Source organism: Mastigoproctus giganteus, chromosome 7 (genome assembly GCF_048544385.1).
Source record: "Mastigoproctus giganteus isolate SK-2022 chromosome 7, ASM4854438v1, whole genome shotgun sequence".
NCBI lineage: Eukaryota > Metazoa > Arthropoda > Arachnida > Uropygi > Thelyphonidae > Mastigoproctus > Mastigoproctus giganteus.
The window spans coordinates 48,911,210-48,926,108 of NC_143581.1; the positions used below are offsets into that span (position 1 = coordinate 48,911,210).

At 36.4% G+C, this 14,899-nt stretch overlaps 1 protein-coding gene across 5 annotated transcripts in view; it reads right to left on the reverse strand.

The window, feature by feature from the left end:
* Window positions 1–7,850: 7,850 nt before the first annotated feature.
* The window catches only part of LOC150082882 (zinc finger homeobox protein 3-like), a 265,556-nt gene continuing 258,507 nt past the window's right edge, over window positions 7,851–14,899 (reverse strand). For 4 of the 5 annotated variants that reach the window (XM_090377648.1, XM_090377650.1, XM_090377651.1 and 1 more), the window contains exon 4: window positions 7,851–9,268. In XM_090377648.1, coding sequence (XP_090233774.1) covers window positions 8,307–9,268 — 962 coding nt within the window. In that variant the 3' untranslated portion in view covers window positions 7,851–8,306. The remainder of the gene's footprint in view (window positions 9,269–14,899) is intronic. The other variant, XM_090377652.1, reaches the window with a different exon arrangement.

The window sequence follows — 14,899 nt, forward strand, 5'->3', positions numbered from 1 at the left end:
TCATTTCCTTTCCTTTTGGGTCTTAACGGGCTTAGGTCCTCGGTAGAAGTGCACCATCTACGTCACGGAGTGATATTCCATGGTTTCAAAGAGAAAACTTCTTCATTCTGTTCATTTTTGTTCTTTCAGTTAGATGAAATTTTCCCATCTTCAGAAAGAACTGACTTCAGTTTCCAACGTAAACGGTACCATGCCTAACTGTAAAATATTGGAAGAACTTAAAACATCTTGCAACTGAAATCCTATAAGGGCAAATCTTTTTGGAAAATATAAAGGGACCACAAAATTTAAATGTCGTGGGCAAACATCTCAGATGGAAACGTCTTAAGCGAGTTTTGCTGTATAGAGACTAATTGATTTAAGGGAGTATTTTGCTGTGTTCTCCATTTCCTTTGACTGTAACTCTGTTCCAGACTGCGTGTTATTTTAAATATTAGCAGTTGTCAGCATTTCTTTACTTCTGGAACTATTCCTATAGAAACAGTTCAAGAAGTTCCAGTTATTCCAAGGACTATAGTTCTAGAAGTTCCAGGTTCTAGTTGTTCCTAGAAGAACCATTCCAGAAGTTCTAGTTATGGTGAAAGTTATTTATTAATGAAAAAATGGTGAAAAAAAAATCACCATTTTTTTCAATTAATAAATGAAAAAAATTGTGATTATTTTCTTTGAACTTTGTGATTGAAAAATGGGGAAAATTTTTCTTTTCACTTTATAAAGTTAAAAATAGTGTAAATTATTTTATTTTAACTTTTTAATTGAAAACGGTAAAAAATTTATTCGCTTTATAAGGAAAAATGGTGAACTTTTTTCTTTTAACTTTATAATAGTGAAAAAAGTTTCTTTTAACTTTATAATTGAAAAATGATAAAAACAAATTCTCCATTTTCTATAATAATCGAAAAATGATGAAATATTTTCTTTTAACTTTATAATTGAAAATAATGAATAATTTTTTTCTTTTCACTTTAAAATTGAAAACGGTAAAAAAATTATTCGCTGTATAATGAAAAATTGTGATTTTTTTTTCTTTTAACTTCATAAAGTTAAAGATGATAAAAAAATTTTCTTTCAACTTTATAATTAAAAACGGTGAAAAATTTTTCTTTAAACTTTATATTTCAAAAATAGTAAAAAAAGTTTCTTTTATCTTTATAATTGAAAAATGGTAAAAAAAATTCTATAATCTTTCTGTATTTCTCTATAATAATTGAAAAATGGGTACAAATTTTTCTTTTAACTTTATAATTGAAAAATAGTGAAGAAAAATTTCTTTTGATTATAATTCAAAACTGGTAAAAAAAATTCTAAAATGTTTAAATGTTTCTGTATTTTTTTATAATTGAGAATTGATGAAAATTTTTCTTTTATAATGAAAAAAAATTTACTTTTTATTGAAAAATAGTAAAAAAGTTTCTTTTAACTTTATAATTGAAAAATCGTTTTAAATATTTTCTATAATCTTTCTGTATTTTTCTATAATAATTGAAAAATGGGCAAAAAATTTCTTTTCACTTTATAACTGAAAAATTGGTAAAAACGTTTCTGTAATCTTTCTGTATAATAATTGAAAAATTGTGAAAATTTTTCTTTTAACTTTTGAATTGAAAAATAGTAAAAAAAAGTTTCATTTAACTTTATAATTGAAAATGGTAAAAAAATTTCTATAATATTTCTGTATTTTTATAATAATTGAAAAATGGTGAAAATTTTTTTAATATTATAATGAAAAATAGTGAAAAAAAGTTTCTTTTAACTTTATAATTTTTTAAAAAAATGGTAAAAATATTTCTAAAATGTTTAAATGTTTCTGTATTTTTCTATAATAATTGAAAATTTGTGAAATTTTTTCTTTTAACTTTATAATTGAAAAATAGTGAAAAAAATTCACTTTAACTTTATAATTGACAAATGGTAAAAAAATTTAAAAATTTCTATAATCTTTCTGTATTTTTCTTTAATAATGAAAAATGGTGAAAAAAATTTCTGTTTACTTTAAAATTGAGAAATAGTGAAGAAAAAATTTCTTTTCACTTTACAATTTAAAAAAATGGTAAACAAAAATTCTAAAACGTTTAAATGTTTCAGTATTTTTCTATAATTGAAAAATGGCGAAAAATTTTTTCTTTTAACTTTATAATTGAAATTAATGGAAAATTTTTCTTAATCTTCCAACTGAATTTGGTCATGGAAATACTGTAGTTAATTTTTGTGATAACTTTCGTCGGTGTGAGATCTGTGGTGTTTCCATGCTGGTAATGTAAAGTGCGTGTGGATATTGTAAACGATTTAAACACAAAATAAGTGATAGAAGGCAATAATACAGTACTAGATTTGCTCCTTCACAGCTGACTGTTTATTACATAGCTTAAGCAGACTACATGAGCCATTGTGTAAAAACCTAGACCATCTGAAACTGATATACCAAAAATAGACCTGCACAAACATGTATATATAAAACAACATCTAACCTACTTAGGTCGGGGTTTTTTTCCAACTCAGACATGGTAGTTAGTTAATATTAGCTATATAGTAGTTAGTAATATTAGTTAGTAGCAATAGTTAGTAGTAGTTAGTAGGAAAAGCAGCAGTATTCAATAGTAATAGTTAACCGTAGTATAGTTATACAGCTGCCATTGTTCAGTAACAAAGAAACAAAAGGAGGAACATTATTTTTCTCTTTGGCGTAGGTATTTATTTATTAATACAGTTTTTTCTCTTTTTTTTTCTCAAACAAAGTACGTAATAATTACAGAGTGGAGCGTTTCTTTCTTCCAATTTGGTTTTCGGCTGATTGCTTTCTTTTTTTCTTATTTTTTTTAATCGATTGATGAGGTCCACACATGACGAAACACAAAACTCAACAGGGAGGTTTCTTTTTTTTTTTTAGCATTATACGAATATATTTTTTTTTGTTTAGATTTTGTGCTTTTTTTCATAAGAATTAGGCTCACATAGTCACTGGTATGCTATCTTGTACACATGAGAATTTGAAGAAAACAAACTTTAGAGTCATCATTAGGCCCCCACAGTGTTTCGGGCTAGTTGACTCTAAATACTTCTTCCACACATACATATATACATATATAATCCAAGAAAATACACGCAAATGTTATTGACAACTACCGCCATTCAAACAATTTCAAACTGACAAAACCGAGTATACGAACTGGGTCCTAGCATTTTTATAGGAACTTCAATTGTAGTATTTATGAGGTAGAGGAAACGACTACTTTTGCAAGGACCACAGCTGATTATGGAGTCTCCTCTCTCATTCGCTCACATTTTGGCATTGAACTAAGAGGCCTTTACAAACAGTTTAGCTTTTGGGTGGTGTAACCACACATGCGCTGCTTAGAACTACCTTCTTTGAGTTTCCAGTCTTACACTCGCAGACGACTGATCTCACGTATAATACATACATGCGCACAATAAGATGCACACGTATGTATATATACGTGTGCATCTCACTACGTCAATCATTTCGAAAAATAAAAAAAATTAATTAAAATTGTTTTTCCAATATTTATATTACGTTAATGATCAGAGAAGAAATCTAGTTTAATCCAACTTTTTTTGTTGTTGTTGTTGTTTTAATAATAGTGAAATGTTTGTTTGCGCATGCGCGTTTTCATTGTTTGACGCTAGTTCGTCTGCAACTTTTTTTTTAATTGTTGGCCATCTAGCGCGCAGCGCGCGAGCTATGGTTTTATTGTTAACCAGTGAGCTTGCACGAGGTTTAATACCTCTATAGTTGCATTGTTTGCTCCAGACGATCTTAATGGCGCCTTCAACAATGCATGCTTATAATAGGAACTACAATTTTATAGTTTTTGACATGATTGTCGTCTTTTGTACTCATCTTCGAAGGGCTCCTTCTAATTTACTTAATAGAAATATTCTTTTAGCGTTAATTTGACATGTGGTTGGATAGTGGGTCTCAAGAAAGGTTTCTCCTCTGAACATCTGAAATAAATATTGCTTCCAATTTATTTCCGTTGTGTGTGTGAGAGAGTGTGTGTGTGGTTAAAAAATACCTTTTTTTTATTACTTAAAAAGGCCTTCTAGTTCTAAGAATAAGATTTTTCAAAATTTTTCACTCAACTTATTACAAAGAAACATGATATCCAAATATTCTTACAATCTGGTTGATCGTAACATTTTTTTTTTTTTATAATTACCAAGAGTGCGTTATCGCTGAAAATTTTTCTTACCAACAAGTATTTAAAAAAAAAAAAACAACAACGCATTTTTTTAGTTATTATTAATACATTTTTAAGTTGTTGTTTGTTTATTAAGTATTATTTTTTGCAAACATTTTTCAAAGTCTTTTGTTGTTATTTTTTTTTTCTCATGTTTTCTTGCACAAGAGCGATACACTACATTGAAACAGCAGCAAAGATGACATCAGAATATGACTTAAAATTAAACATTTGAAAAATTTTTTAACTTTTTAAAAATTTTTGAAAAAAAATTTAACTTAAAATTTAAAGTTATACCATAAAAAAAATTAAATATTACCAAAAAACTTACAATTACAATTTACACATAGAACCAACGAACCATATATTTCATTTTTTGTTTTTCATCATACAACAATTGCACTGTTTCTTCTTTTGGTTCCATAACAATTGAAACGCAGCATGCAATCGACAATAAGCCAAAAACACAAAATAGTACGGCAAATTGCAACAAAGAAAATTTTAGCTCAAAAACTTTAACAAATGTAACAAATATATTGCAGCAGCACCATTCTGCAACCACAGCGACACCTACCGTGTCTTCTAGGAACTAATTTTTTTTTTTTTTTTTTTTTTTTCTTCTTCTTCGTCTGGTGGGAATAGTGAATACAGCAGAAATGATTATCGGACATTTTTCTTAGTCTTTTAAATATTCTCAATGGCAAAGAGCGATTACTCTTCTCTGAAAATAAAATACTTAAAACAGTATGGAACTGTATAGTAGTTCTATAAAGTTTTTCTTCTTCTTTTTTTTTTTAATACTGTAATAATGATGGTCCAGATTTGTCCATTAGATGGATTAGATAATCCAGACGTTATTTATGAATAATTTATATGTATATATATATACAAAAGTAGTTGTTTGTTGTTTTTAAACTGTGTGGTCTTTTTTTTTTTTAATATATATATATATTAACACAATCCTTTTACGTGTCATCTCTGCTAGGTATGAGAATGCAAAATATGAAGAGCTACAGGTGAAACAGTTGATGACAGGGGCAAAGTGATTCTATTTAAAACCCTCTATAAATAGATAGAGATCTGGATTGGTTTATGTGTGGAACATTTTACCATGGACTTCTGCTCTTTGTCGAAATATTTCAATTCCTAGGTTGGCAGAATACATTTCAAGTGCATATTTGTGCATCCTAGTAAAGAGGAAGTCAAACCAGTATAGGAAACTGTCGGAAAATATATAAATATATATATGTATATTATTTTTTTCTTATTTTTATTTTCCCATCAAAGGACTTATTTTATATTGTGTTCTGCATATATGGACGCTGCGTTTAGATCTCTTCGTATCATAAAAATTAATAGTAATTAACGTTTAAATTGTACACCAACAAACACAAATCCATCTCTTAGGTAAGCTCCTAGCATTGTGCTCTCCTATAGGATTAATAATGAAGGCTACTGAATTTTTCTTTCATATGTATATATAGGATAGCCTTCGTCTTTTGCTATAGCTTACGCTTAGACCACATATATAGCTTTTTTTTTTAACTTTTCCCCCTCTGGATAGTGTAGCAAACATTCTCCCACGATTGGAGCATTTATTTTAATATTGTACAGACTTGTATAAAGGAACAACTTTGTCGGCCATGTTTTCTTCCTATGATTAGCTAGTAATAACCTTGCTAACTGACCTCTACCTTTCTCTCTCTCCTGATCAGCAGGTCCTGGAGTGAAAGTCTGAAGACGTATCCACCAAAGTTCTCGCTCGCCCTTTTTTATTTTTTTTTTCTCTCTCTTCTTCTCCTCCTTCTTCTTCTTCTTCTTCTTCTTCTTCTCTCACACACACGCACACACAGGCATAACAAACAAACATGCACACACACATATCCATAACCTTCTCCACATAAAGATTAGGAACTAGTGAACGCTCTCTTTTGTTCGAGCGTCATCATCAGACTTTTTGCTGGTGATGGGCACACATACACATTAGTAGAAAATGCGTGCGCATAAAAATTTCGTGGAGGGCCACCACCCCCGTATCTGAACTCCTCCAAAAAATATAGTACGATCGGATGTAGAGGCACTCCACGACATTCAATAGACATAGAAGTCTGTTGTTTAGTAAGTTGACAAGATGAAAGCTATTTGGGGGAGGGGGGAGAGGAAAGGGGTTGGGGGTCTTTAAGGGGGGAGCAGATCATGTATTGAAAGACTGAATGTCAGAGAGCGAACAGAAAAAAGGAACACGTCACTCCATGTCAGTCAACAAACCCCTTTTCGGTTTTTTTTTTTTTTTTCCACCCTCCCCTAAAAAAATTTTAAAGTCTGAGCAGCCGTCTTTCCATAATTTTTTTTTTTTAATTAAAAAGTAAAGAAAGAAAAACGGAACGTGGCAGTGAGCATTACCATTTCTACATCTTCTGTGTTCCGTCTTTTTTTAAGCGTCTCCTGATGTAGCATCCAACCTTTCATCCATGGATCTATCCATACCACGAAAAGGTAGTTAAGTGTGTGGTGGTGGTTTTTCTAGCTAATTATAACGCAACTATTTGGGGGACCTCTAATACACCCTATGATACATCGATATCTTTTTTTTTTCCAGATAGAATATAAGGTACATTACAAATATCTTGTACATAGAGCCACTTGTAGTGGACACAAAAATCTAAAGGATTGTACAATTGGACATCACTAAATTTGCCACCCTTTTGCGTATATCAGCAAATAGGCTGTGCCACAGGGTATATCTCTAAACCTACTGTCCCTTTTTTTTGTGTGTGTTTCTTTCTTTCTTTTACTGAAATCGAGGGGGGGGAGTTGATCTCGTGCACCCACGTATTTGGACGTGATTTGAACGAGACAGAAAAAAACGCACACGCACGCACATGCATACACACGCACGCACACACACACACACACACACACACGCACACACAGAGAGAGGAGAACAACAAATATGTAATGTGCAGTTGAATACTTTTATGATAGATCTCTTCGATGTAAAAAAAAAATAATAATAAATACACAGGAACTTTGGTCTGACCTTCGATCAGAGCGTGTCATATGAGAAAAAGTTCAGGAACATAGAGCAGATAACACGCAAATCGTGTGTGCCCCTTACCATATGTGTGTGTTTTATTTATTTTTTTTTATTTTATTTTATTTTTTTTTATTTTATTTTACGGGCCTTTAGGCTGACCAGCAAACACTTGCTTATTAAGCGTGAGAGGAACCATAGTTTCTATAACTCATGCATAATCTATACACACACACACACACACAACATTCTTTAACACCTTTTTTTTTTTCTTTTTTTTTTTTTGTTTGTTATATAGTGACCTTTGACCTTTGACCTTTGCTGATGTCTGAGTATGCCCTAGATTTGCACGGGTTCGATTTACGTAATTTTTTTTTTTAAGTCTTCGATAGCAAGTCTTACAAATGTATTCGCTACTCTAGTAGAGAGAGCATGAAAAAATTCTTTTATAAAAATTTTTTTTTTTTTTCAGGAAATTTTTTTTTTTTAGAGAAAAAATTTGAGGAGAAATCTACAAGGTTATAACACCGTCTGGTGGTACTGTGGGGAACTAATCTATTGAGATCGTTTTTTGGGGGGAGGGGGAAGTATGGAGGATGGTATGGGGGTTTTCGTTCTAAAATGTGGTCTAAGATTAATAAAAAGGTTTGGTTTTTTTTTTTCAGGGGGGTGTAAACAGAACATAACCACCCTCTCTATTAAGCAGTCTTAAAACATCTGCTTCTGTGACAGCAGAATTTTACATATTCACATGAAAGCCAACAATAGCGTCACGTGACTCGAACTCACTCGTTTTTTTTTTTTTTTTTGGTTTGTTTTTTACCTAGGATTCCAAATACCATTTATGCCTTTCCAGGGCTTAGTAAGAAAGCTTCCTATGCAGAAGACATTTTAAAAATTCTTTTGCAAGGAATAAAGTTTAATGTCTTGATAGGTGATGACCACGTTTCCCCATTTATTTCTGCGAGGAAACGGATAAACTTTTTCTTTAACAAATCACAACAAACAGCGTGGATCTCCAGAGAGAGAGAGAGAGGATGAATCACCGTACAATTATTGCCTGGGACACACAATTATAACCTCTTAGTTTCCGGACTGAGGGATATTTCTCCAGAGAAACGTATTCCGGCTTTGGAAGAAGCCGGGATATGATCGGAAACATCCAACGATGGTGGTTCCAATCCTTGAGCCAACGTCACACCATCTAGTCCGACGTTCAGTCGAAGTCCGTTTTCTAACTCACTGCGAAAGTCGTGCTGGACCCCTGAGGAGAAGAGCAGCTGTTGCGAGACGTCCGGCCCGTTTCGGACAGGATCCCTGACAACGGCCGCTGGCTGAGGATGCTGGGGGATTAACATCGGTGGCACTAGGCGTGCTGCCGGATTCATAGAGGGCGCAACTGTCGAAGGAACGAAGGAAGGTGCAACCGCCATCCCTGTCTGGCCTCCGTAAACGGCAGATGCGGATGTAGAAGGCATGTTAGACGCTTGTGGTGTCGAAACCATAGCGGCGACCGACGAAGGAACCATTTGAGGAGGAACTGAAGGAGGAGGAGGGGGAGGCAAAGATGGCGTCATGTCATTGCGCTGCTTCGGAACCCGTTTGACGTGGCGGTCGGCGTTGCAGTGGAACTTGTAGTCCAGGATGGTGGGGAACCTCTCTCTGCACGCGCGACACTCCACTTGGACTTGCACCAACTTCAGGGTTGCCTTGATGTCGTTGATGGCCTTGGAGGAGAAGCACGACGACCTCTGGTGGTTGAGACACAAGATTTCAGCTGGGTGGACTAGCTGGCACTTCTTGCACACGAATCCGACCTCTAACTCGACCTCGGCCGCCTGCTGGAAGTCGGCATCCGACACGATCGCCTTCAGGTCCTCGAACAGTTTACCATCCTGCGAGAAGCGGGCCGTAGTGTTGCCTGGCTGCGTTAACTTCTGGGTGATCTCCGGGAGAGCCGTCGGCGGAAGCTGTAGCAGAGACAATGGGGTGCTGTACATGTTGGAATCATAAAACAGGCCACCTGGCGGGGACCCTATGAAAGCAAAAATACTGAGGTCATAAGATACAAGTTAAAACTTAAAGACTACACCCACCTGATTGCACTGGTGTCGTGTAAAGTACATTGCCTAACAAAGATAAGTTTTATTTCGATTCTTTCCATCGTTTTTTTTCAAATACCCCCCCCCCCCAAAAAGGACTTTTTAGGACAGGCACTGTACTTTACACCAGTGGCAAACAGTAGATTGAAATACAAAGCATTAACCTTTACTGTTTTAATTATTACAATTATTTCTTTAATCAAAAGTCAGAAATAGCTGCAGAAATTACAATAAACTTAAAAGACACAATACGATTTTGATTGGGAAAGAAACCCCCTAAAATAAACCAGTACATGTGCATTCTGAAACATATAATCAAAAAACAAAAAAAAGAAATTACTCGCACGAATATGAAACACAACCAACCGGACACGAAAAAAAAATCTTATTAAAAACGGAAGTATCAAAAGTAATCAGTAATTCCTAAACACTCCGTTAGATGGCGCTACAGTGCATAATATCGACGCTCGTGGGAAACGGAGTAACAATTTTAATTACGGTAATTAACATTAAGGGTTGGACCTTCGGTGTTGAAAACTCGCTACAAGGCCTAATAGTAATTAAATTCTAAATTCGCTCACCAGGTGGCGCAACGTGTGCTTTAAAGTATACGCGTTCCTCGACTGGTGTAAATGAAGACTTTTTTGGCTAGAGTTTTGCGGTGTTGTTTTTCTCGGTCGGATATGGGGAGGGACTGAGGGGCAATCTTGAAAGCCCTCACTGTTCAAGGCTTTACCACAGGGGGGAGATTACCGAACCATAAGAAACAGTCACATGTCAAAGAGTTGTTATACCAGAAGCTATTAGCAGGTGATCGTATCAAAATGGCAGATGGAGGGAAGAAAGAAAGGTAGGGGAAAAGGTTAGAAACACACCCCATCGGGTTTTTGCACGTGCCTCACGAAAGCGTCTAATGTTCATGAACGCGTGTATTTTGCAGATGCCAAAGACACTATCTTGACTGCTACTCTATCTTTAACGGACAGTACGGCAGATCACCGTGACACCGTTGACCCCCGAAAGAAAAAAGTCTTCAGCCGATTGCTGGCAAAGATAAGACAGCTCCGATCCTCCCTGCCAGAGGTAATAACCCCAGCAGGGTGGCGTGTTGACTGATATATCCAGTAGTGGTCTATACCTGTAGCAAGAATTTACAATAACAAGACACCCGAAAACTACACGTGCGATACTTTTGCCGAGTATCGAAGCAGAAGACATCTAATCACGTGATCTTGTTTTAAACAAAAAAAAATTAAGCGTTGGGTGTCTTCTTAAACCGTCTGATGACGAAAATTTGCTGCTCAGCAAACGATCTAAATCCAAAATCTTTCGCAATTATCAAAATCAGACGCTATGTAAAGCAGACGTAACTTTTAACAATTAAAATTTACCTAGCAACCGATTCTGTTGGCAAAATTACAATGGAAATTAACACTCAAATAAATTGTTGTTTCGATTACATTAAAAATCGACAAGAATGAGTACGGTTGCTTAGCAACGGCACAGGCGACTGTTTTTCTGAAATAAACGAATGGCATTTTCAGAGATTATTTTTAAAGATAATTAATCTATCTAGACACATTCTTTGTCCACGGTTTTTTTTTTTTGGTTGACTCTTTATATATTGCTTGCAACAGCTGTTAGAAAACTGTTATCCGGCCCTTTAAAAAGATAACGGAGTTCAATGAAAACTGTATCCCAAGAAGTCGCTATTGATACATGACTTTTATATAGTTACAAAGTCTGTAGTTGGCAGTGACTTCAGAAATATAGCAAACTAACTTGGCGGGTGACATTGCAATGGTTGACCACGTCATTGTGTATCATCCGAGGGAGACTGGTAAACTGTCATGACCACAGCACAGACGCCAGGATAAGTAACTGTTGAGAAAAGCGACATTCACTGGAACGATGTCACATAGTCCCCAGTGGACATCGTGTTCTTGGTTAAAAAAGAAGAAGAAAAAACATTAACTACATTCAAACCGACAAGGAATTCTTCTGCCAGCCAGCACTACTATCCTGTCTAGTAAGGAACAGGGTGGGGAGTATTTGATATTAAACAATTCTTACTGCGCATGCGTACAAAAGATATTTTTGACTTTTTAAAATATACAGAGCTTCGCAGAAAATTAGGCTTAACTTTCCTTTGTATTTCTACGTAAAATTCTTGGTTTCTTCAAGTAGTATCGCTGACACTGATCTTAAAGGAGTCTTACAATGTTACTAACCTGAGAATAAGACGCCAAGGGAGTGTAAAACGCCTACAATCGATTCGCATCAAAGTGTGTCGTCCCCTTTAGGAAACCGAGCAGGCAAAAGACACTTCCGGTGAGAAAAGCCAAAGATATATATCTGTGTAAACGTTATCTTCCATTAATTCTTCTCCTAAAGCATCCCTCCTGTGCTGACTCATCTGCCGCACTTCTCTCCTTTCTTCAACAAAACCATCTCCTTTAAAGTGTTACATTTGGAGATAGAAGAGAAGGAGAAGAAGAAGAAAAAAATACTCCATTTTTAAACGCAGCGTCTTCTGCAAAACCCCCTCCCTCCTCTTCTTTCTCACCTTCCCCTCCGATCACTCCTCCTCCCCCTTTCAAGGGGAAAGAAAAATATATTTTATGCCACCATCTGAGAGTGTGATGACTGTCACAGAAGCAGGACATAATGGGGTGAATGCCATCATATGTCAGCAGTGACTTTAGAAATCTTTTTGCGCAGGGTCTTTGCTCAAGAAGGGCTCTCTCTCTCTGTCAGACCTTCTTGCATGTTTAGGCCGTAAGAGCTCCGTCATCGATTGAGCGGCAACGCTCCGTAGACGTCCCTTGCGCTACGGGTCCTGCTAATAGATGGTTTGTTCCTCTTTTTACGATCCAAGTTGAGAGTGGAGCGTTTTGGAAGGAAAAGAAACCGAGGTCATAAAATCAGTCCGTCATCTTTAAGACCCCTGTTAAGTCTGCAGAACATTGATTAAAAGGGATCGAATGAACGGCCCTTAACGCCCACATGGGACGATGGTTAACAATTGATTAGAATCAAACCGTCGGAGCTAAAGTTCCCCTTGAGTTATATAAAACCATTTACACCTCAGCTTTAGAAATTTTAGCAGTCGCTATAAAATAGTTAGGAATTAATTCCGGGGCAAATTAAGGGGAGGGGAGAGAATGCGAGGGATAAAAATAGTTCCTTTTTTGTTGTTGCTTTCTTCGTTTCTTGTGTGTGTGAGAAAGAAAGTGGCCTCCTTTGAGACTAATCAAGAATTGACCATAAAAGATGGAGTCTAAGAGGTCCCCGGAGATGACTGTCGTCCGTCTGGCAGCAGAGATCACGTGCACGCGCGCACACGTACACACAGGTAGTGAGATGCACGCTACCACTAACAGAATAAACGCCTCTCTCTCTCTCTCTCTCTCTCTAAGACAAATGTTGACAAGGACCTTGCTCACGGCTAATGGCTTCCATCTTTAAACCTGCGGACACTATTGACAGAAAAAAAAAATGCTAAAACAAACCCTTTTCGTCTAATTTGTCCTCCCCGCTAGTCTTCTCACTTCACTACTTCCTCTTTTCATCTCATCATCACCCCCCCACAATCGCACCCCCCCATAACCCTTACTAAATCTAGAGTTTATTGGAACACTTCTGGGAACTCATATCGTCCGTTCATTTGCCCTTCTCAGAACCGAACCCATTTCAGAGAAGCAAAAAAAAAAAAGTTTCCACCATCGTTGGTAATATGAGTTACAAGCAGCATGTAGCAGAAGCACACACACGTTCGCCACTCTCTCTTTCTGTCTCTCGCACACACACACAAATAGACTTTAATGAGTCATTCAAACCGAACTGTATCGTTAGGCCTAAATAACACTATCATTAAACATATTTCCATCGTGCGGCAAAGGTGTTGCCGCCATGTCTGAAAAAGCGTTCTCTCCCGCGAACCTATCAACATCTTTGTAATTAGAGGGGGGGATAAGGGGTCGGGGGGGATAAGAATCCTAATTATAAAGTCGTGGATGAACCCAAAATAACTTGACGGGAAAATTGGTCTGGCAGGTAACACATGTACCGACCTTGAGGGGGTAAAGAATACTACACACGCGCCCTCTGGCGAATCGCTAATTATATATTACACTAGTAACTATTCCCCTCCAATTTCCTCTTCTTCTCCCCCCCCAGCGCTTTCCTCGACTTTCTTTAAGTACATCGGAAGTGATAATGAACTATTACAGAGAAAGGTTAGGTCTTGGGAAGAATTCCCGAGAAATACTTGTGTGGGTTGTTCGCAGACGAGGTGGTGTCGAATTTGTAAACAACCGAAACTTTTGTGGAGGTTGTCGAGGCCTTCTCTAAAGTTTAAACTATCCAATGAGTGGGTTTAGGGACCGAGAAAAATCAGAATCAAAATCTTAATCATTTGAATAAGTTTCTCTCTTTTGGTCTTTGAATCTCTTGAGTCCACTCTACTCAACACAACTTAGCCGTTAGGGATTAAAAAGGTAGATGGAAAAGAATGGATTAGAAAGTATTCGTAAGAAGATAGACAGAAAGACGAATTAGAAATATTGATAGATAAAAAGGAAAAAGAGATCGTTTTATTATCCATCGTAAATCCTCAGATTATTCTAAGGTTGGGTTAAGCATGCGCAGTTCACCAGTCACTTAATTGTCCACTACTCCCTCTAGCGTCCAGATTTTCTGAAGTCAAAACGCCATAATTTCTTTCATCGCCCAAAGCAAGTTCTCCATAACTTATTTAAAGGCAGTGTACAGATTACGATAAATCCCCATGGGAATAGTAGCGTTAAATAAAGAGGGAGGATTACAACCAGACCAAGGCGATGCTTATGAGAAATAGGTAAGTTTTAGCGTCTCTTTTCGTGCTGAGACACGCGCTAAAAAAAAGGAGGGGGGGGCTCACGAGGCTAACTGAGATTGACGGTGGGCATTTCAATTCTGATTTTAAATTTTTACAGCGCACCGATAAAAGTGGAACGTCCATCCTGCGAGATATAAACCTGGAATTAATACGGAAGCCGAGAATTTTACTTCTGCTGTTTACCACCAGGAGGACTGGTCTGTTAAGTGAGAGGCATATCCGGCCATCCAGTTTTAAAGTTGAAGACAGGTTGTTTTTATCATTTTATTATCCGGGCAGCATCGAAAAATGTGACGAGTCTCCCATCTTAACAGCGCATTGCGTTACCAGCGCAGAAATAAAGTTAAACGTCAAAGAGCGGGTCGCTGAGCGTGATTTATATGAGCCCCCCCCCCCAACCCCCCAGTGGATTTGTGAAATGGCGATTTTTGTAACAAATTGTACACTTTCCTCTTCACTGAGCTGGCCGAGTGTAAAAGGACTAATCAATACGATGACACCAGGAGTACAGGATCATTGGTGAGTATCCACCATGGCTGTAAAGCCTTCACAAGGCAAGCGAATTTGCAGTTAGAAGATTAAGGAGCCAATACTTCCCAAGTATGGAGCTAAATATCTCATTCTCTTTATAGCGTTGTAAGGATGAACATCAATTAGATGTGACAGTGTCTTCTCTCTCTCTCTC